The 23,165-nt window shown below is 41.2% G+C and overlaps 1 protein-coding gene across 6 annotated transcripts in view; it reads right to left on the bottom strand.

The window, feature by feature from the left end:
- The window catches only part of GRAMD1B (GRAM domain containing 1B), a 132,656-nt gene that overhangs the window by 94,038 nt on the left and 15,453 nt on the right, over positions 1–23,165 (bottom strand). For 4 of the 6 annotated variants that reach the window (XM_074851152.1, XM_074851153.1, XM_074851154.1 and 1 more), the window contains exon 1: positions 7,554–7,915. The exons of 1 other annotated variant lie outside the window; for it this stretch is intronic. In XM_074851152.1, coding sequence (XP_074707253.1) covers positions 7,554–7,915 — 362 coding nt within the window. Of the gene's footprint in view, positions 1–7,553; positions 7,931–23,165 lie in introns of those variants that run through there. One more of the 6 variants, XM_074851151.1, reaches the window with a different exon arrangement.

Genomic DNA, 23,165 nt, shown 5'->3' with positions numbered 1-23,165 from the left:
TGGTATTTTTATATTGTTATTGTGAAAATCCATATTTTCATCAGCCAGAACTTAATTCCAAATATTTGTAATGAAAACAGAATATTTTAGTGAATTCCATGATGTGCAAAATTTTAATTTGAAAACTCTTCTAGTAAGTGTTCTTGCTCATCTTTGCTTGGCAATATCAACAGAGTAGAATAAAACTAGATTGAATTTCAAGCCTCAGGTGCGTCAGAAGAAAAGGTCCCTCTGAATGTTTTCCCACAAGGGCTTTAGGAGCTTGTCAGACTAAACAACAATTTTGTCTTTCAACCCTCCTGCTCTACTCACCCTTCCCAGAATGTAGCCCCCCTCGTATTTCTCATGAAACAGCAGAAGTAAACCTCCCAGTCCCAGCTGCCTAACAGCACCTCATCATCCTCGTCAAATTAAATTCCTATCATCAAAAGCACAGTGTTACTATGGTTGCAGGGATACATAAATGACTGCCATTAGAAATGTCAAGGAACTGTCAGGTGGAGGGGAAGGAGAATGGAGGATAAGGGACATGAATGAGAAATCACTGACCTAAGTTCCAGGGGGTATCAGTCTCCCTCATCAAGAAGGGCTGTCCTTTGATAGACCTAAAGCTTTATCTATAAGTTAAAATCCAAAGCACCTTCAGTAATACGGCTCTCCCACAAGTGCTGCAAGTTCACACTCTCGGCATACAAGTGTAAAGTTGTCAGGGGAAACATATCCTTAACACTGAAGGCAGCAAGCTAACATCAGGCTTTATTGAAAAAGTTAGGGAAGATTCATGTTCAGCGAACAGTAATTGCTGAACTGATACCAAGTGCTATGGGAGGCAGGTACCACAACATTTAAGAATCACAGCAGCCTTTCTGCTTATACAGCCCTATGCCATCTAAGGACTGACTCTGAAGGAGGTTGTTTGTTTTTTTTCTTCTAAGAAATAGGTGGCAAGCACCCTGCTTCTGTGCACATTTCACTGAAGTGGAAATGGGGATATGCAGAGGCAAGAGGAAAATTTGTACCCAAGCTCATGCAGTCAATCAGTGCAACAAATGGAAGGCAGAGCTGGAAGGTGAAATTTCAAGTGTCTTCTTAACCTAAACTTAAAACATGCACTACCTGGAGCCTAACATATTGCTATAGCATTCCCAAAAACCAAAGGGACGCTTCCTACTCCAGACCATCTTATCTTTTTAATAACTCAGTTGCATGGATGGGGGGATGCAAAGCAATGTTCACAGTCTAAACCCATTAGTAATGATAAAAAAGATAAGGGACAGTTGCATATGTCATATAGACCATCATCATAATTAGTACTAATTGTGTCCTTTGCAGTCACAATCAGAGTTGGAGAGACAGAGCTTAAATGTGTAGTAGAGTCATCTCTCCTTGCTGGAAAGGGTTACCAGGGGTAGGATGGGCAAGTTTGCTCCTCTCACTGCATTCATTTCACAAACAAAAACATCAACCTTCACAGCTGTCAAGACAAGCCCTTTCATCAACATCATATTCAACAATGAACAACATTTTGAATTTCAAAACACAATCCAGTGGAAAACAACTGTGGTAATGAACACTATGATTAATTGTTAAATACCATTGACAGGCAGTGCTGCCTAAGACATGAAATTCAGTCCAATGGTAAATATTTGCTGACTGGATAAGATCAACAGCATTTAAGTTCCAGGCTGTTTGTGAATCAGTCACTTATTGATACTCTTGTGTGACTGGTCATCCTAAACCACACAAATGCTGAAAGGCAAATATTTAAAAAGAAAACCACTAACTACTGCAAAAAGACAATTAGATTCAATGAAAAAAAAAAAAACACCACAACAGAGCTGGCAGGACTCACAGCCACTTGGCATACATTATCATAAACAAATGACAAAAAACCTGCAGTTGCAGTCAACAGTACATCAGTGCTCTTCATAAGAGATATGCATGCATCAATTTTTTAAAAATTCAGTTCAATGGAAGCACAAATTAGATCTCGTTTGAACTTGCAGGTTCAAAAAGGAAAAAGATTACATAATTGTAATTTAGTTGCTACTAAGCCATCATTCATGCACTCTCACATTTCAGGTTAGAAGAGATTATCAGATAATGGAAGTTTGTGCTTATGAACTTTACAAAGCTACCAAAAGGAGAGAAACTGGGCTGCTCATGACAGATCTATGTAAAAAACTTACCCATTTTTGCTTTGAAAGATGCAAAAAGAGTACAGATACCAGCTAAATAACCAACTATGTAATCAAGTAACAAATTCAACTTACAGGATTGTCACTCACATTCATTTTCTCCAGACATCAAAGTTTTAAATATAGTTTAAAAGATTAAGAAGAGATATTATTCAAAAACCTGGGACAGTATTAAAATGTGAAACAAAATTTCTGCCAACATGTCTCTACACTTCAAAACACACTATGTCTGATATTTGTCCTCCCAATTAACCAACTCCAGCTACAAGCAGAACATCAAAGAAATGCAACCTATTTGCCTCCTCTATTATGAAATGCCTATGGAGCTGTCAGCTGCTCACAAATGAGATTTCAACAAGAATTTCATCAGAACTTGAAAAAGCAAAAACGCACATGCAATCCCAGCATGCACACATCTGCTATTCCTGTAGCAACTTGCTGTGTTTCCAACAAAGAAGAAGCCCCACTTCCCCTCCTCTGACCTAGAACTGAAACACAGAAGTTCATTAAAGCCAGAGAAACTGCAAACTACAAAATTTAGAGTCACTCATTTTGCAGCTTCTTGGAATTGTATGGCATGCAATGAAAACCACCTTAGTCCACCAAGTCCTTCTAGTCCTTTCTGTAGTCACAAGCAGCACAGGGTTTTAATAGTTTTCTCTTAATCAAGTATTTTTTCACAGTTAGTAAATACTGCTACTAATATCTGAAGACAAGTAGTTGTCTTGGATTGCATTTCCATAATGTGAGAGGCTCTACAGTCTTCACTCTTGTAGCACTCTGGGTTTTTATTTTTCTCATTTAGCAGTTACTTAGGGGAGAAAAATCACATCACTATCTCAGGCCTTCACAAGAGCTTTTTCCTCTAGAGAATGCCACAACGTTTTTTCCTAGGTGTGGAAGGAAGAGAGGTGAACAAAGCATTCATTTATTCCCTGAAACATTCAGAGTAATTTTTAATTTTGCTAAAGAAAGCAAAAGCATTATGAACTACTAGAAACTAAAGATTCATTTATTTTTCTAATAAAGTTCAAAATATCTAGCACACTTATTTGTAAATGATATTTTTAGCACAAGTTCCAGCAAATCAGGAGTCCACTGGTAACTGATGTGTCTCACCAGGGGGACCAGGAGATTTCAAGTGAACCTTTTTCTTAAGGAAAAAGAAAATAGAAATTTTACCTCTTTCTGCCACAGAATGTGAACAGGAGCAGCCACAGAGAGCATTGCTGAAGAGTGCTAAAGATCCTCCTAATGTGTCGTTTGTTCATCATACTATCAGATAAGCTATGAGGATTTAGTCTGTAAAACTTCAATGGTTGTGTATCCAGCAGCTCAAGCAACCTCCATCTCCTCAGCACATACCCTTTTCTAAGATGAGCTGGAATGCTTCTAATAATATACTTAATTTTTAACAGCTTAAGTGTCAGTTTCCAGCAGAAAACCAAACTGAATACCTTCGCCTTTAAAATGTCAAGAGATACAGCACAATCTATTTCTCACCGATCCAACTAAATCCACAGCAAGTTTTACATTCTTTGGAGCACTGTTCTGCATTTCATTAAAAAGTAGTCTGGATGATGCGACTGAACAAACAAATTTATCTGTAGGACAAGCATAAACAGAAGACAAACTGGGTGATCTTGGGGAGCTCAAGGGAAAGAAAGCTCTGGGAAGGGACTGCAGGCATCAGGACACCACCTTTTCCAGGATCTCCTGCAAGAGGAAATTCAGCAGGAATAACAACAAATAGAAGATGATTCAAACCTTTTACTGTCCTTGGCATTCTGGTTTATTTCTTCCCAAGGTAGTGGAGCACATTCAGATTACCAGTGGCATGATCTTTGACCAGCATGAATGACTTACAGGAAACTGTTCAAGAAGGAAAGACTTACCATACTTCACCTTTTACATATGTACTGTTGTTGAGCATTCACACAGAGCCTAAGTCAGGCAATGTTATTGCAGGGCCCACCTATTTACCCTCAGCTTCTGCCAACGGAAAGATAAAAGCATGGGATGTCATTCCAATACTGACCTTAGGCCAAAAGTAGAGAAGGCCTTTAAGCCCAAGTGATCTACCCTCTCAGCAGTTCTTGCCTCACACATCAAGAATCACTTGCAGTTCCAGAGACTACTAGCAAGGGTGGCTTTAAGAAGTAAATAATAAATTAAAGCAGATATACTCTCACATCCCTACATCAATAATGCATGCTCATTACATGCATAGCAAAATGCCAACAGATTTCATCTACTAGCCTGTGAGGAAGGAAACGTCATCATGCCTTAATAAAAAACTTGGGCACAGGGTTCATACTTTATGAAGTTGTAGGCAGGTAAGTAACTTCTATCATTACCTGGGTAGCAAGTGATGGATGAGGAGTATAGGTAAGTATCATCCTATTTATCATCTGTATGGGCTCCCAGAGCACCAAACTTGTGGTTTGGATCATGATGTTTGTGTACAAGGAAACTCCTGCCCCCAAGAAATGGCTTCCACCTTGAACAAAACCATGTCATAGGCAAGCAAGGCTCTTACCATCTCTGCTGTTTAATGAAAGAAATAAACAGTCTCTCTTCTGCTTTCACTATCAGCCACTTAACAGCTTTTAGAGAACCAGCAGGTAAACAAACCTTAAAATTATCCAGGCTGTAAAAAACTAACGAGTGATATAGAACATTTTGTAGGCTGGTGTTTCCGGATAAAAAAGCAGCCAGCCTTCATCAGACCTGGAGCATTACAGCCAGCATTTTGAGTCCTAAAAGCATTTGTTTATTCACTTGGATGCTTACTGTATGCTAATGGTCACAGAGCTATTGCTCTTGCTCAGGGGCATGTGAGCAACACATGCATCACTGGAATAAGTCAGCTGGTGCACAGTTTGCTCTCAACTGCCAGCTTTCCTGGGAAAACCATGCCATTATAACAGGCAGACATCTGGCCACATAATAGGGGTAAAGGTTACAGGACTCCAAAAAAATTTTAAACTGCTTGCTAACAATTTAACTAGAGAAGGAGTGACTGAGAGCAAGCTGCATTCATTTCTCAGGTGTGGGAACCACATGCTGATGGCTGCCCCCCTTAGCAGGTGAAGTTTGGGAACCTGGGTACTTAAATAGTGTACCTGAGCTCCTAGCAGATGTGCAACACACTGACCATGGTGGGAATCCCTGTTACAACAGTGTTAGGGTTAACCAGCTGGACAGTTCAACCATCGTCATTGTAGCTCACCCCAAGACAGGGGTTGGTGGAAAGACCACTGGACAAAATGCTCCAGCCTTTACTCTAGTACAGAACTCCCCATTACCCTTCAATTAATAGTACAGTAAATTGACAGTAGTAGCACCTGTTACAAACAGCATCATCTTAATGAAAGAGCAGCAAGAAAGAGCCAGTGCTCTACATGACCAGGTCTAAGGTAGGGGAGGGTAGACAGGCAGGATCTGTCTGCTTTACAGAAAGCCAGGCTCCTGCCCTGCTATTTTAGAACAGGGTTTCACATGCAACAGCATCAGGGCACACTAAGGTTTACCCCACAGTGGTAGCTGCTAGTCTCTTTCAAATTAATGTCACAAAATCCTCCTGAGTTCATCACTTTCTGTGACTAACTCCTCACAGATTCTGCTTTCTCTGTGTTGTTTCCATGTCTGCTGTTTTCAAAGCCCAGTGATGATCTTTGCATTCTGCAAACCCACAGGCTCAGCACACAGTGACTTTCCCCCTGGACTAGAAAGAGAAAAAATCCATTGGAAAACATCCTGTTTCCCATTGCAAAAGGGATAGATTTGGAGTCTGCTACATATGAAGAAAGGAGGTGCCATGCTGACTCTGGTATGCTAATGCCACCTAATCCATCAACCACTTCAGCTTTTTTCCAGTCACAGCTTCAAAAACATAACCAGGGTTAAGGCAGAAATGTCTTAATGATGAATACGTAGAAAGCTGTAAATCCTTCAGCTGAACAGCTATCCTCTCTGTTGAACCGCAGACCTGAACTTCACAATTCTGACACTTTAGCATATGCCCTATTCATTATGTTCCCTGTTTTCTATGCTATAACTGAATCACTACTTGTATCACCCCAGCTAAATGAAAATCAGTAGTATTTCTCAACCAAGAGATGCTTTTCAGTGTCAAATTGAGAGGGATTATCAAATCCTTGATGGCATGCATTTATTGATGAAACTTCCCCAAAACTTAATGACCGAGTGACCTTGCTAAAGGGACCTCACGCAAGAAGAGTTACTACATAATCAGATCAGGTATTAAGGGAAGAAAAAGCTCTGTCCTATAAACATGCAAGCAACACAGCAGTCAGTGAGTCAATAAGGTACGTTGCACGCAGAAGAGACATGCAATACATACTTTCAGGCATAAACCCACACATAGGCTGCATGGGAGTTGCAAAGCAACAAAAGAAAAATTGGCCCACAATAAGCCAGTATAAGGATTTATAATGTGCTAATTTCTCAGAGAAATTTTTAAAGCAGCTTGTGTATTTTGGGCCTTCAGGAAAGGCAGATTGTTCCACTCTCCCATTAAAGGTACACTACACTGCATGTTGTACACCCTGATTGCACCTGCAGAGGGTTACATGAGGTACAGCTTTCTTTGTACAGCCACACAATAACTTCCCAGGTATTAATTTTCCTGTGTTGACAAGCTCTTGGAGGTCTTTATGAATTATTTATCCCCTTTTAAGACAAAGGACTGAGTGACTTTCAAGTCTGGAAAGCAGCCAAGAACTGAACCCAGACATCTTGACATGGAGACCCACCTACTAGCCACAAGGCTACTTGGTTTCTCTTGTCCTCAGATTCTCCCACTATCAGCTGAAAATAGGATCAACTGAAGGAAGGATTTCAGAGAAGGTGTCAGCAATAGGTATGAACATCACAAAAAAAACCCAACAAACAATGACAAGGGTTTGACATCATCACTCCCTGCCCTGGTAATCCCAGCAAAGAGGTCACCTCCTCTCTCTCAAAGGTCTCTTCACGATGCCTTAATGAAGTTAAGTCTTATCACCCATTCTTTCAGGACAGCCTCCCTCACTCAGAAGCAAGTACTTTTCACTGGCTCTGTATTACCTGTAGAAGGCACACAGAGGGCCATGAACAAGGACAGATCCTAGTACTGCTGTTTCTAACTTGCCTACTATTTGCACAAGAGGATTGGGCCATTTGGTCTGGCATCAGCAAGCCCAGTCAACTACATTCCCCAATCCAGCCAACAGATGAGAACAAGGTCCCAGGGAGAAGCACACCAAGGTGTCTAGGGGAACAGACCCTACCTACCTAGCGTGGACAGGCTCCTCTTGGAAGCAGGGAAAGGGAAGTGGCCAAAACACATACCTGCTCTCACTGTATTCCTTCTTCTCTCTCACACGCAGCCACTTCCGAAGAAGGAAGCGCTTGCGCCGCGGGGAGGCACTGGGTGTGGAGCAGTTGGACCAGGGAGTGTCCTCATCACTGGAGGGAGTGATTTCAATGGATGGGAGCTGCAGGTATTCCTTGCTGGAGGAAGGAGAATCCTGATACCTGCTGGCCTCCAGGCTCTGCTCCTGCACATTCTTCATCCGCCTCATCTTGAAGCGCTTCCTGCGCAGGGTTGGGGTGGACGAGCTGGACCAGGCACGGCCACCCTCCACCACCTGCTGCTCTGGGACTTGCAATGCCGGGAGCTGCAGGGTTTCTGTCATGTTGGCAGCTGGCATCAGATGCCCTTTCTCTTTCTGCTCCCACCCCCAGGCACACTAGCTGTGATCTCGGTGTAAACCACACCACCAAACCACAACTTGCCTTCCTCCTCCCTCCCTCACCCAGTCCAGCACTGCCCTCCCTCCCTCTCAAGCAGGAAACCTCATGTTCTTCACGTGCTTTCATTTAACGAACAGCAGGGTGGGGAGGGGATGTTCAGGACACACATGCCACAGGGGAAGCCAGTTTCAAGTTTTTCTCCTTCTCTCTACAAAACAAAGTCCCTCCCCTGCATGGTGTCTCTCAAAGCAGGAGGTTTAGCACCAAGACGAGGGATGTCAGCAAGGGCTTGGCTCACTTTCGGCTTTCCCCCCTGCCACCTCCCCTTTGCCTTCTGTCCTCTTTGCTTAATGTTGGCTCAGGAAAGAAAACCTCCTGGGTCTGTGCTAGGGAACTCAGCTGTGGTCTTCTCAAGAGACGAAGCAAGTATGGAGTGGAGCGGCTTGGAGCTGTGAGGAGGTCAAAGAGAAACAAAGAGAGGGAGGGAAGCAACAATACTAGATAAAATCAGGCGAAAGAGTAGGAGGAGCAGCATGTTCTTTTTCTGTAGCCGGTAAAACGTACACAGGCAGCTGTTGCAAGTGTAACTGCACTCTTAATCCCAAGAGACAGGGTTCATATTACCAAATATGCTGCTGCTACAAATCAACCGAATGAAAAAGGGTAATAAGGAATAATAGCCTTCTGCAGTAGCCAATTGGACAGGCTTTCCCCTTGTCCCACCTTCCTGCTCAGACAGCCCACCCCATGGAGGGAGGGAGGGACCAAGCGAGCAAACTTGGACTTTCAGCCTTCTTCCACAACTAGGGTTTTTTTTTTCCCCCATTGACTGCTCACAGAGGAGGTAAAGAAGGAGAAAGATTGAGGAACAGCTAAAAAGGCAGCAGCAGCAGGCACCAGAACTGGGAAGCTGGTTGTTTTTTTTAGCTCAGATTCACGTGAGCGAAAGCTGATAAAAGAGTTCTTGGAGGGCAACGCTGCTTCCAAAATGACAGTGGATGATGGATGGTCTCAGGTCCAGGAACCAACAAAGACACCACATAAAGACAATTAGACATGCAGAACAGATTTCAGACCAAAAGAAATACACACACTACATGGAAGATTCCCAGGCATTTAAATACACTGAAGGTCTAACCAAAAGTCAAGCACTGGGAGGAAGAACAGCCTCAGGACAAGCCTTGCAGAATTGTGGTAATGACACCAAATCAGGCAAAACAAAGTGGAACAGATTCTCCATCAAGATCCCCTGAATTTCACTGAATGCTCCTGAATGAGGCTGTATTTTCAAGTGGAAAGTGACATAGAACTTAAATTTTCTAAGGGAGTGACTATAATTCAGCTGTATGAATTTCAAGTGCGCCATCAGAAAAACAATCTTTAAATCACAGAATCATCTAGGTTGGAAAGGACCTTGAAGATCATCTAGTCCAACCGTTAAATCAACCTGGCACAGCTTTAGTTTTCATTGTTCAACAGCCTGAACCTTTAAAAATACTCAGGTTAGAAAATATTTGTTAACCCAAATCAAAATAAGTTTTTTTCTTGCATGAACTGCCTCAGTTTTGTTCGAAAATAAGCTTCAAGAACTTTGAACATCAAACATTGCAATCTAGGACAGATAAACATGTCAAAAAATGAAGATTCGTGACAGCAGGAACAAGGAGAAAAACATTTCAGTAATTTGGGGGGTTTTCTTAATCCTCAATTGCTATATTCTACTTCGTTGTACTGTCCTTTTTGCTCTGCTCATCCCATAAATTATTAGCTTGAGCAATTCTTCAGTTTATGGAGCACCTGTCACCTTGGTATCTACACATCAGGTGTGCACACAATCAGAACACATTCTACAAACACCCACTTAAAGTTTTTTCAAGTCCAAGAAACAAAAATATACAATTAGACAAAAACCCAATATTCCATGTTTGAAGACTTGCACAAGTAGGTGTGCAGCCTCTCCGCCTCTCGAGGACCAATAACTTTTCTTCCTCCTTCATAATATGGAGAAACCTGAACCTGAGTACTTCAGCTGCCTGTTGCCATGATTTCTTCATGTCACCACACATTCAGACACCACCTGTACATAATTTTCTGTGTTAACAGGTAGCCAGTAATCTTAACTTCCATCTTCTTCCCATGGCATCCAGAAATCAAAATCCCACAATATCGTTCCTAAATTTTAACCAAGAGTGTGTATGTGCACCTTTGGGGTAAGGGATAGCCCTTTAGGGGCTATCATAAAGAAGTTTTGCTCTATGTATTAATGAGCTTGATCTCCCAGGGAATCTTCTATCAACTACGCAAGCTTCTCATTTAATTGCAGAAATAAGTGCAAATAAGAAAGGTCAAAGTTTGCACTTCTGCATGCTTTCTTTAGTAATAAACTGTACAGCGGACATTGCAAGCCCTTGAAATCCCCACAGATATTATCTAATTAATCAAGAGACTCAGACTACATTGCTCTGCACAATAGTAGCATCTGGTAATCACCATCTTCGGCAAGGAAAAACTGGCCCTTTCACCAGTCTGCTTTTTGTTGCCATGGCCGTGCCAGTATAACTTCTTCACCCTCAGCCTCACTGAACACTAGCAGAATTCACTTCAGCAAGACAGGGGATCCTTTCCCACTCCCTTCACATACACAAAACTGAAAATAATTCTCTCCGGCTGTGCCACAAGAATCCTTCCACTTAGGACAGGGTACACACATGGGGACTATTCCTTTAATTCTAAGTACTTCACTGATTAGTAAGCAACACTTACTTGCACTCCAACATTCTCGGCACTTTTTTATTTTGGAGAGAGGATGCTGACCACCTGTCTGATGCTCTTAGAAAAAAGAGCAGCTGTGTAATAAGAGAGACAGCTCAAACACCTGACCCACAAAGTGAAAATAACAACCATGATCAAAGCACTATTTCTGTACAAATCACAACAGCACAATCTGACTGCTTCCATGAAAGCCTGTGTGTTGCTAGATCGTTGTTTAATGATGACTCCTGTAGTTTAATGATCCATCAAATGACAGATTCATTAGAGCAGCAAACAGTTGTCAATGCTTCAGGTTGATCAATAGTCTTTCTGCCTTTTCTCCTACTCAAACATTGAGCTTTCCTGTGTCCTCAAAAAAGGATTTATGAATTAAGCAGAGATGAAAGAAAAAATCCTCTGAAAAATTAAAAATCCTTCCGTGAATGAAGAACATGAACTAATGCCAGCCCAGATTCTGTGGCAGTCCTTTCCATAATAGCTTTGCCATGTGTTTAAGGGACAGCAAAATGTCATCCCGGATAGATAAATGCAGAGTAGGAGATTGCACTGAGAGTACATAGTAAGAAAACAATGTATTAATTAAAAGCAGTTATTTTTCAATACAGGAAATAAACTTTTGAATAAGTTCAGTGTAACAAAGTCACTCAGATGCACACCATCTGGCTACAGAAGCTCTGTCAGGTCAGGCAGGGAGATTACTGCACTTAGACTTGGGAAAATTCAAGCCATATCTTCCTAAACTCCCCTTTTCCTGCAGTTCAACCATGTTTAACATTTTCCTTTCTGTCCACAGCTGAAAGTGGCAGTTTCCGCATGAGAAACCTGCCATGCCTAGAACATACAGAGCAACCCCTGCTAGGTCAAAACACTGATTTTCAAAATCCAAAACTTGCATGTGTCTTTTCTGAAATTTCTAGAGTAATTTTGTGAGTTTAAATGAAAAACTAAAGTGTTTATTTGCATTTACTTTTGCATTCCGACAGTCTTCTGCAAGAATACTCATGTTACCTTTGGAACTGGAACACTTCCTTACACTAGGGCTTCAACCATCCTTTGGTCTTTGCATATTAAATTAGGATGAGGCCTGTTACAATTTGAGATACAACGACTTGTGGATACATGGAAAAGGAGCATGTATTGGCCAACTATGCTTACTTTAGTGCCCTACAGATCTGTCCCTTTAACTCACACTACCAACCAGCAGTTGCTATCGCTTGAACATACACAGTCCATTTTATTTTGGATATGTGATACCGGATATGTGCATGTGTTTTTCTCTGAAACCCGAGGACTGTGTTACAAGACAGATGACACAAATTTCACAGGCTGCAGGCTGAGAAATACCAGCCACAAGCTGATATCTCAGTGTATTACAAAGCAAGATGGAGGCACTCCTGTGGCCTGTGTATCCCCCAATTCTTCCCTGCTCAGTACAGCATTTATTCAGGACTTGTCACCATCTCTTAATGACTACAAATGCCAAGTACTTGGGTTAAACACCATCTCAGCACCTCTTCGTTCATCTCCTAGAAAACATGCTGTGAAGGAACATAAACACTGTTTTAACCCAAAGGACTCGGGAAGTCCCTTCCATGCCACTTGACCAAAGAACAGAACAGTTTTCATTGTAGTTCAACAAAAATAGAAGCGCTTTTAATCAAGTCTCCAGTCAGTAAAACATCAGCTTTTGGATCAGTTGCATACACTGGCCTCTAGCATAAAACGTGAACATGTCTGTCATTCTGGTCACTAAAAATTGGCTTCTGAATTACAATACAGGTGTGCGCATACTTGTACTCACAGTGCAAAGCACAGCCTACGCATGTGCTAAGTGAATTACAGAAGGTTACCTGATCCAAAAACTGGGAGCAGTAACCCTCAGCTCCTACCAGAATCACATCCTTGCCATCACCAACCATGTGTAACAGAGGACAGAAAGGGGTTGCAATAGGCTGAGCCTCATTGTACCCTGTATCCAATCTCTCCTACCAGAACCAGACACAACTTGTGGGATATACGTTATATTACACATTAGTTGCTGGCCATTTTAACAATACTTGAAGAGGCCAAAGAGAAGGCCGATTCCAACAGGGCTTTCTGCTTAGAGATGAACCTATATCTATTTCTGCCTTCCCTTCCAAAGGAAGTAATTCTCATGTTGGAAATAACCATTAAAGACCTCAGTCTGTGAATTCTTACAGAGTTCCACACATAACTAGACATTTAAATTTAGGCCTCATACATAGCAGCAAACCCCAGATTCTTCAGACACCATCCAGAATTCCAGAAATTGTCAAACACGATTCAAATAACACAGCACAGAATGTACTTTTTTCAGCAGTAAGACAATACTTTCACAGTTAATTTCTTCAGGTAGTGCTCCTCCTCCAAATTGAAGGGGACAGTTGAGCCAAAGATAGCAAGCAAACCAATTAAATCAGTGTCATGACTTTGCAATAATAATTCAGAAGATAGCAACAGGGCAAAGGTGCCAGGACCTTTTCCTCAGAGTTTTCTTTACAATTTAGAACTGAAGCAAATTTGACACTGCCTATTTATACTGCTCAAGACCTTTCACTTGAGCATCCAAAAAGGAAGCTCCTTTCTTCTCATAAATCTAATGGAGGAGAAGTAGGGTAGATCAGCTAAATTGTCTGTCACAAAACATAGGGTGACTATTTGAATTTCCATAGGAGCTGGGCATTTTGTGAAGGAAGTGAGGGGACTCTGTCCAAATTCCTTGGAATTTCTCTACCTGTACAGCACTTACCTAATGGGTCACAGCTCACAGCACACACCATTAACCACAGAACAAGCCTGTAAGTACAAAACGTCTCTGAACAGTACGTTCTTCCCTATCCAGCTAAAATACCTGCTTCACTAGCTCAGATCAGTGAAGTCTGCTGTATTTAACCCAGACCTGCACACAGAAACATGCACACCAGCTCAAGGACCCCAAGCCCACTGAAAAACTTCACTCAGCTATAAAACCCATTGCCTACACAGGTGTGACAGTTATTGAAAATCTGAGTATGCCTAAGATTCATTTAGCTGCCCAAGAGCAGCAAAATTAAAATAAATCCTTGCTTCCCTTGGCTAAACCACATGCAAGAAGCAGAGCTGGATTCCAAATCACAGCCTAACAAGTGTTCAGCATAGCAGTAATTAGGCCTTGTAGCATTTTGAGCAACCCAGCCAATAATCAACCACAAGCAAGAAAAGTTAAGCTCTCCACTGGAAGCAGATGTGAACAGACACGTACAGCTAAGCAGCATACTGCGTTGCTCACCACAGGGTAAGTGTTCTCCCAGGTTTACACATTCACCTGGATATTGCAATGTAAACACCCACCCTCTAAAAAAATCCAAATATTTTGCTTTGTGCTGTGTTCACAAAACAGTTTCAGTAAGAACTTAGCTCTTTCCCCTCTTCAGTTTAGCCACCAAAAATTAGGAAAGTGGCTTAAGTCCCAGCATGATGCACTTGGAATTTTTACCATTTGTGGATTTTGGACAAATAACTGAAATAGCCCCTTTTCTCCAACACTGAAAAATCAGCATCCAGCAGAGATTTCTCTAGAAAAGCACAATATCTGCATGAAAGCACAAAGAAACTTCCACAGATAAAAAGCCCCTCTGATCAAGCAAGCACAGACCTCGAAGTACAAGGCATTACTAGTTGAAAGGAAAAAAGTTCAGTGTTCATAAGGAATAGGACAAGCCAAAGTACAAGAGCAGCAAGGTTTTGCTATTTGCTGTTTTGAAAATTCCATGTCCTGTCACCAACCAGAGCAAGTGCAGTACAAAATGAGCATCCATTTCAAGGTAATGAATAGAAAGGTAAGGAGTTCGTTATTATTTCTCCTTCCTGATTCAAGCTAAACCTTGCATTGTAATCCAACTGCTTTTGAACTAGAAAATCTGTTTTGCTGAAAATGAGTAATTCTTAAGTATGACAATCTTACTGTCCTGGGGTTTTTTCTCTATGAAATTTGGGCAGAGGGGTGCCACTTTTTGCTGAGCTTTAATTCTCAGTCAACATCTCCAGTTACATTATACATGATGCCAATTTCTCTCCTACTATGTCTGAACTATAACTCAGAAGTTATGAACAGAAAAATACTCTCAATTTAAGTGTAATGCTCACTACTTTCATAACACATCCTCTGCCACTTGTCTCTGTTTACACCTCCTACCAAATTTCATAACCACTGCTGCATGCTCACTATAATCTCCAGTCACAGGTGAGTTCCAAAACGCAAGGACATGAATTTAGGTTCAGCATCCTTCAGTCAAGGGCCAGGATGACTACTGCATGCAATACTGTCTACATGAAGAGAAAATCAGATAACCTAACAAAATCAGAATTAGCTACATGTAACAGCACCAAAAGACATAAGCTACTTGGTACAGCAGCTACGCACTTTCTCCTTCAACTAAATGGGGCGTTTATTTGTCCCATTTTGCCCAGTCTATTGAATTTAGAAATCAAGTGCTCCTTTCTCAGAGCAGACTGTTTCTGGATAAAATATTAACCACTGCTAACTTTAGAAGGGTGTATAAAAGTGGAAGGGATAGAGGACACAGGGAAGGTGTGTGGATAGAGTCATGCCAAGACATTTCTAATCTGAACTCTGAAAGTTTTTTTGTTTGGTTGGGGATTTTTTTAATTTCTACCTAAGGCTATGCAGTACATTGGAGACTGAACTAATCATTTACAAGCAGAACATCCTATTCTCAGGGTCGAATTCCAGCTGTAGTGAAGGGTGGGGGAAAGCCAATTGCAAACCATGTCACTACATTTGGAACAGAATTGGAAACCAGGCAGAGACAGAAATCTTTGAACTGTGAATTTACTTTCCAAAGTTCTGACTCTTAGTTACAAAATTATTCAGCCCAGACTCACTGAGTCAATAACCTCTGCAGGAATGAATACTTAGTTCCTTGCAGAATCTTTTCATTAGTTATAAATATATCTGCCATTCATTCTTGCCTGCATGCAATTTAACTCCCACTTCTTCCCAGCCAACCAGTATTAGATACGAGCAAACAATGACACTTATTAGATTACTTTTTGAAATTATATTCCTGGGCCTCTTATCAGTTTGCCTAGGGCTAAACTGCAGAATGACACCTTTATGAAGTTGTAATAAAAAACCCAGATTAAATGGAAAAGAAAAAGCCCCAGTAAGCGGAAGCTCAGTAAGACACAAGATAAATGTCTTTAATACACTGGGATCTGGCAATTACATACTTTGGATGAATCAGTGTCCCTGATGTGAATAACATCTAGTAATTAAATCTAAGACACAGAGCTTAAGTGGTTGATTTGGATTTAAAATAACCAATGGGCTTTATAATTAGGCATAGTTAAAAAGGTACTGATAACAGTAGGACCACTGCAAACTGCCCAATGCAATTCCTGAAGCATTCCCAGAGTACAGCTTCTTATTTAAATAGTCTGTGTATACACCAAGAGAATAAACTTCTTTCTGTCTCTTTGGGACAGAGCCTGGGGACCTATTGATCTTCCTTCTCTTCCACTACAGCTTAGTCTGCCTCCAAAAAGAATGATCATAAGTCTCATCCCTGGCCCAAGAGACTGAACCTGTTGCATCTTTGATCTTTATGTGAAGATATGAATTGGTCTCCAAAGTCACATCAGTGTGTTTTTAAGTTACTCCTTGGTTTAAATCATGGCTCATGGGCTTCAATCATTTGCTTAGACCACTATGTAGAATTACCATTAGAATCCCAGTGGAAATTTGCAGATAAATTAAGCTTTCATCTGCAGTACAACACAGATAATTCATACTTCTACCAGCTTTTACGTAATAACACTCGTGTAGAGGGGAAAGTGATTCATCTGTACTCATACACTTTGTTTCTGCACAGTCCTAGTTCAGGAGGATTTTCAGATAATCCTGGAATGTTACAGAACTAACATTCACCAACTTGCAGTGAAATTTTTACTCCCATACCAAGCAGGTTTTTGGGATAAGAAGAATTGAAGGCACCTTTTACAAGCCACTTGTGCTCAGAGGAATGAAGTGCTGTGCAAGAGTTCTTACTCCATTTTTCCAAACTTAGATGGACACGTCAAGTATACTAGTATCTCCACAAAGAGCTGTATGCCTGAGACATGAAAATACATCTCCTAACTGCTCAGATCGAAACGACCTGTCCACTTAGTCTAAGCTATATAGAGCACTTAATAAAAAGGCAGAAGTCCAGACAGATGGATGAGCAGGCTGAGTCTCTCCCCCTCAAGAAGTGAGGATTCAACAGCATCTGCTCAAGACATCCAGAAGGTTTCTGTCACGCAAATAAAAATAATCATCATCTGTCAGTCTCAAATCGCTTAAGCAAACTCACATACATGAAGAATTGAAATTCTTAGCTCTAGAAAAAAACAATCCTTCTCCAGAGGAGTTGCACCAAGCTTGTGAACATACAAGTCAGCACTGCCCTGGGATTAGGGACTCTACATCTCATGTCACTGCTGGCTGGTGTTTCCCAGATAAAACTCAAAAGCAACTGCAGAAATTAGATATTTACTGAAGTGAAAATGGTAGGGACACACTTTCTCAGCAGGTGCTTACACAAGCCATTTCCTCAAATGACCCTACGCCAAAAAATTAAGACTGAAACAAGGGAAATCCACAAATGACTTCTCAGAGGACTTTTTAAAAAAACCCACTCTTTTAGGAAGGGAATCTAGAGAAAGAGGAAACGGATGAAGATGTAATATGTAATATTAAAGTACAATGTTGCCGTGTTCCCGCTCAGCCTGGAACAAAATGCGCAGAGACAGCATTGCAGCTGTTTACAGGTTAACACAAGCTGAGTCAGCAGATCTCACTCTCCTTCCCACTACCACAGTTGACCTCAGTGTTACGCAGCCACCTGGAAGCAGCACAGGCTTCATTTCAGGTAGGGTTCTTAACTGTGACAGAGGTGGATGTGACACTAACCTGTCTCATTTACTATGCAGAATTTGGATATCACAAATTTATTTTTCAAGTGTGGTGCTCAGGGCTGCCAATACAAATTGCAGGAAGACTGTGAAGGTCCAACACTGACTGCAGAGCGATCAGCAGTAAAAACTATCAGCTGCACTCCAGAAAAGATCTGAGCATTTCCTCTCAGAGTTACATGCACATGTTCCACACAGCATCCTAAACTGTTATGAGTCAGATGAGAAAGTCAGTTCTCTGTAGCCATCATCCTATTGACGGTGGTCATTCTTGTTTCAAGAGCATACAATAGTTCCATATGGCTCAATATTCTTTGGTCCCCACCTCCCTCAAAAACAACACTCAAACTAGAACACATTCAGCTACACATTTTTAATGGGTTTTATCATAAACTTCTCCGAGGCACAAAAACCCATTATATTTCTTGTGCTCTAGCCATGTAAAGGTAGCAAATTTTCATCACAGCATTTAAAGTTCATTTGCTGGAGTTCAAACATGCTCATGCACCTCAGATTTTGCAAAGTTACCAGGTAGAACAGGCCAAAGGATCAGAAAAAACACATCTCAAACAAACATCAACTGTTAAGACCAGTTATGAAGTTTAAGCACTTACCCAGCCCTCTAGGAATCAGCTGACAAATGCATCTTATGTTTTTACCACTGAAGAGTAAGTCAGCTGTCCACACAATATACAGAAGACCCAAGCGTAACATGAGTTACTCAGTGTTGCTTATGTACTTTACAAGGCAGATAAGTCATTTAGGAATGCTGAACCTACATCTGCTGTGTTATTACAAGAAAATCCCATGTCCATACAGAACATAGTATAATAAACTGAAAACAGCGTCCACAGATTTTATAAACACCCAGCAGCATTTCCTTCAGCAGTTATTTTACCATACATTTGCACTGCTGCAGCCCTCAACAACTAAGGTGCCAGATTTACACCCATACAACACCTTGAAATCTGTAGGATGCTATTGTTAAAGATTTAATTTCTACTTCACCTCTTCTGTGGTCTCAGCTTTGTAAAGGAGCTGGATCAAGGGTGGGGGGTTTTATCCAAAATTTTATCAGAGCGAAAGAAAATCTGTGCTTCTGCAAGAAATGGCAGTGAAGACTCAGTACATGGCCTTCTTCCTTCTGAGTCACTAAACACAAGCCTTGCAACATGTGCTTAAGGCTCTGTGCTGCTTGCAGATGCTTACATTCAAAGCACTACTTCACACTTAAAACTATCTCAGAACAATCCTTAAAGCAAAGCTCAGTTTGGCTTTGGTGCAGCTGAAGCAGCAAATGCTTAACCATTGCTCTTGCTCAGGTTTATAGGTAAGAGATGTATAACTAAGCGATGACCATTTGTGGCTGGGGATTCACGTTTTGGACTCGCCACACGAGTCTTGCTAGGGTTAAGTACGTCAGCATAGGTTTATTATCTTTTGATAAACTGACAGCACAGGTTTTATGCATAGCTCTGTCTCTGCTTACCGTATATCCTTGGTCGTATCTTTGCCATAGGTCTCTATATAATGTAGACAGTGATACTTACCTCCAAGGTAAATAACTTCAGGGATCCAGAACAAAAATAAACCTAAGCCAGGTATAGTAGAAAGGAGACCAGGATCCATTATTTCACTCAAATAGGCCACTGATGAGCTAAAAGATGCGAACATCAGTTTAGATAACAACCAAAGGCTTGTAGGAACTCACATTCTTGAGATCCCTTCACACTTTTCTGACCAACTCCCTCTGTCTCAAGAAGTACTCACTATTTACCTTATTTTTGAGGAGAACAGAGCATCTAACATTCTTACAAATACAATTCAACTACAGATTATAGTATGCACAATGGTATTTAAGTAATTTCACCGGTATATCACTGGTGAAGAATCTTAACCATGTAATATCGTAATGCTTTTTCTGTACAGCACTTTGACACTCCAGTTCCACTGCAAACTCCTCCACTTTTATTGCCGTTTCCTTCACAAATACCTCAGGGAAGCTGCTATTGCTGCTTACAGCCCCACATGACAAAAACATAAGCTACAATCAACAAGCTTGTTTAATACCCACTGTTGCACATCCTCTACTCACTTTTCTCCTTTCTGGTAGCTGATACTTTCTTGAACTATAATTGCCTAAGTTTGAATAGTTAAGTCCTCAGTACAGTACACATTCAAGTAGCCACAATGCACAAGTGCAGCACTTACGGGGTTAAACAAACAGCAGAGAGCAGAGGCAGTCTTCCATGGCTATCTTCCTCAGGGAAACCTCTAAAACACAGCACTGGATTCATTTCATCACCTTTGGGAGCTGCAGTAGTGTTGGCAGGAAGGCACTCTGAATGGATTTGTACGTGGACAGAAGGGGGGGGGGGGGGGGAAGTGGAGAAGGGAGTCACCGGATCATAGGAAATCCTGCTGAATAAAGTATGGGAATCAGGCAGGATCTTCCGTGGCTCTTCCCCTCCCTTCTCACTGCTGTCCTAGGAGTGATTTCAAAGCCAGAGGCAGCAAACAACAAGACTACAACTAACAAAGTTCACTTTTATAACACTGGCCCTAATCTGTCTCAAACTGCAGTAAATTAACAGCTTGCTCTGGCATTTCAGCAAGCACAGAAAGCAACTGCAAGCAGCAACTGCTACTACAGCAGCTGCCACAAGGACCAGAAGGCAACAGAGCAGCTGTCAGGTGGGTCTCAGGCCTGCAGGCATACACTGATGAGGGGATTGTCCCTCACACAGTGCTTCCTCTAAGCAGCAACTTTTCTGCAGCATCTGTTTTTAAGACAGAAGGCAGCACAAGATGTGCATTTGGAGAACACCAAAGATACAACTTAAGTGACTAGTAAATCCAGACATCTTTTTTCACTCTAGAAGGCATCAGTAGTCTGGTGGATGTGTAAAAACTGGGATATGCCTCAAGGGGTTTCTTTCCCCCCCTCCCAGGAATTATCAGTTTGGCCTGCAGTGGGAATGTGGCTTATATGCAAGTTGCTTCGCTCTCAGTCACTCCTTATGAAAACACACAGAGAACAGGAGCAATAAATGAACTGCAGCTCAGGATGCGAACCAGCTGTCAGTAATCCCACAGCAGAGGTGCACACAGATGTTGAATTGACCCCTTCCCAGGACATACTCCATTACACTCACTTTCAATTCAAGAAAAGGCAAGCAACAAGAATACAAAGAGCTATAGTTTTCTGACAGAAAACTCAAGGCCCACATCATTTTTCATCAGGCATTTCTTTAATGCAACAGCTGATGATCTACCTCCAGACACTCTCAGCACTTCAGCCAACTCAGAAAAACTGCCAGTCTGCCCTCTATTTCTGAGCTATTAGCAGAGCATTCTCATCTTCCTCTCAGTTAATACCACTGAGATACAATTCCAAGTCACTGAACTGAGACACATACCCAAGGCTAAGTTTCTTTGGAGAATTTTTGGCACCTTTTCCTTTGCTAGGATTCTTCAAAGGATCTTTCGAGATTCAAGTCACAGGGTGTGATCCAGTAATCACTACAACAAAACCCCTCATCAACTCGATCAGACCAAGTAAAACATCTCTAGAAGTGCAGTGGAATGCAGGTGTATGAAGGACACACCTATTCTTAACTATTTGTCTTAAGTGACACAAAGAAGAGATCAGTAATTGTTGTTAAACATATTATATTCTTTTCACCTCTAATCAGTTCAAATTGAAGTTCAAATAGCTGGCTAGGGAACAAGGGTGTTGGAAAATGTGACAAAACTCAGTTTCAGGTAGTTTAAGACCTGCCTTCATATTTTCCAAAAAAAATGGATCTTTCCCCAACCAGCTCCAGCCTAAAATTTATCAAACCCACCACACAGAGCCAGATCAGACTCTATTTCAACAACAGTCATTTCCTGATCACTACTCTGCTTCCAACACAAATGAACTCTGCTTCCTGATTCTCCTGAAGTTACACAACACTGTTGGTGTTAGCATTCACGTAGTTTATAGTGGTTTACTTCCTTCCTCCCCCAAATAAATATTGTAGGTTTAAAGGAAAAACTATTTTTTCTGTAGATATACAATCAGTTTGTTTTTAAATAATTCCTTTTTAATATATTATTTTTACAACTTCTTTAAATAATAAAAAACAAAAGCTTATGGATTTACAGGACTTATTACTATTGTTCTGGAAGATTCACTGACATTGAAGTTACATCATGCCAGTCATTTTTGATCTCAAATGTCTTTACAGCTATACACAGCATGACACAGTTATGTTTAACTGCTCAGAATTCCTTTTTTCTTTTTGAACTGTAGCTTTCAGAGCTTGAGCTTTATTAAGTCAGGCAGTTCCTCAGGCTTTTTTCCACCATATTTGACATAAACTAGAATAACTAATAGGGCAGTGAACACTGCCATCATGTGTGTTATGGGGCTTACCAAGTATCAGTTCTTGCTCAGGGTATCATGGGCCTTCCCTCCTCAGATGTTGCCATAGAAACCTCAATTTATGTCTATAGGGGAACAGAAAAAAGGTTTCCTAAGGTATGGATGAAATAGCTCCATGGAAACAAGCCCTGACTGTCAAAGGAGATGAAGGCAGGGGGTTTGTGTGGGAAGACTTCGCAGTGATCATCATCTAAATATGTAAAACAAGAGCCATGCAAACCAGGCAAGCTGTCACTCAAGTATCTGCCTACTTCATGACTGACATTGAGACCTAGTGGCATAAGAACTCCTGACATACTTAAGGTAAGGTGTTGGCCAGTGATTCCAGTGCCCACAGGCACGGAAAGTGTACAAATACCTATATATATATATCATTATAAGACACTATATATTGCTACTAAACCTAGGAGCCAGTCCAACCTGGCATAAATAAGTCTGATCCAAGCTGAGCAAGGTTCAGAGAGGTCCATAAATTCACACACCTCCACCCCGACTATTCTCAACCTTACAAATCCACAAGCCTGCTCTGAAAGAAAAATATGGAGAGATTTCTAGTAACTTTTCATTCTATTTGTCTACAAATATCACCAGAGGAGCCTCTTTTGAAAAGGATGTCATTTATTCTTTGAGGCAATGTTGGAAGTGCAGACTCTGGAACTGGCACCATGTAATGCAATAAACAGCAAGAAGCCTTCTGGAAAATTCCCGTTTTCATCACAAGATGGAAGACTAAACCATAGCCATGCTATGGTTTATAATATAATAATATATTACTGTTATATTCTGTGCTAGTCACTGAGGCTAAGAGTCAGCTACCCTAAACATCTCAGTCTGATGCAGTTACCCTGAGCTCCCTCTATAGTACTTGGAGGTAAGCACATGCTGTTAGCTCATGGTGAAATAAGCATTTAAATAGATCAGAAGCCTGGAGCAAATGAGTCAAATCCCATCCTTAATCAGCACGTGCTAGCCCACTAAGCTCAATCAAATTCTTTAATGCTGTTTATTTGAAGCTATCTGAGCAGCTGGTT

Source organism: Strix uralensis, chromosome 26, assembly GCF_047716275.1.
Source record: "Strix uralensis isolate ZFMK-TIS-50842 chromosome 26, bStrUra1, whole genome shotgun sequence".
Taxonomy (NCBI): Eukaryota; Metazoa; Chordata; class Aves; order Strigiformes; family Strigidae; genus Strix; species Strix uralensis.
This window is presented reverse-complemented; position numbering and strand designations above follow the sequence as displayed.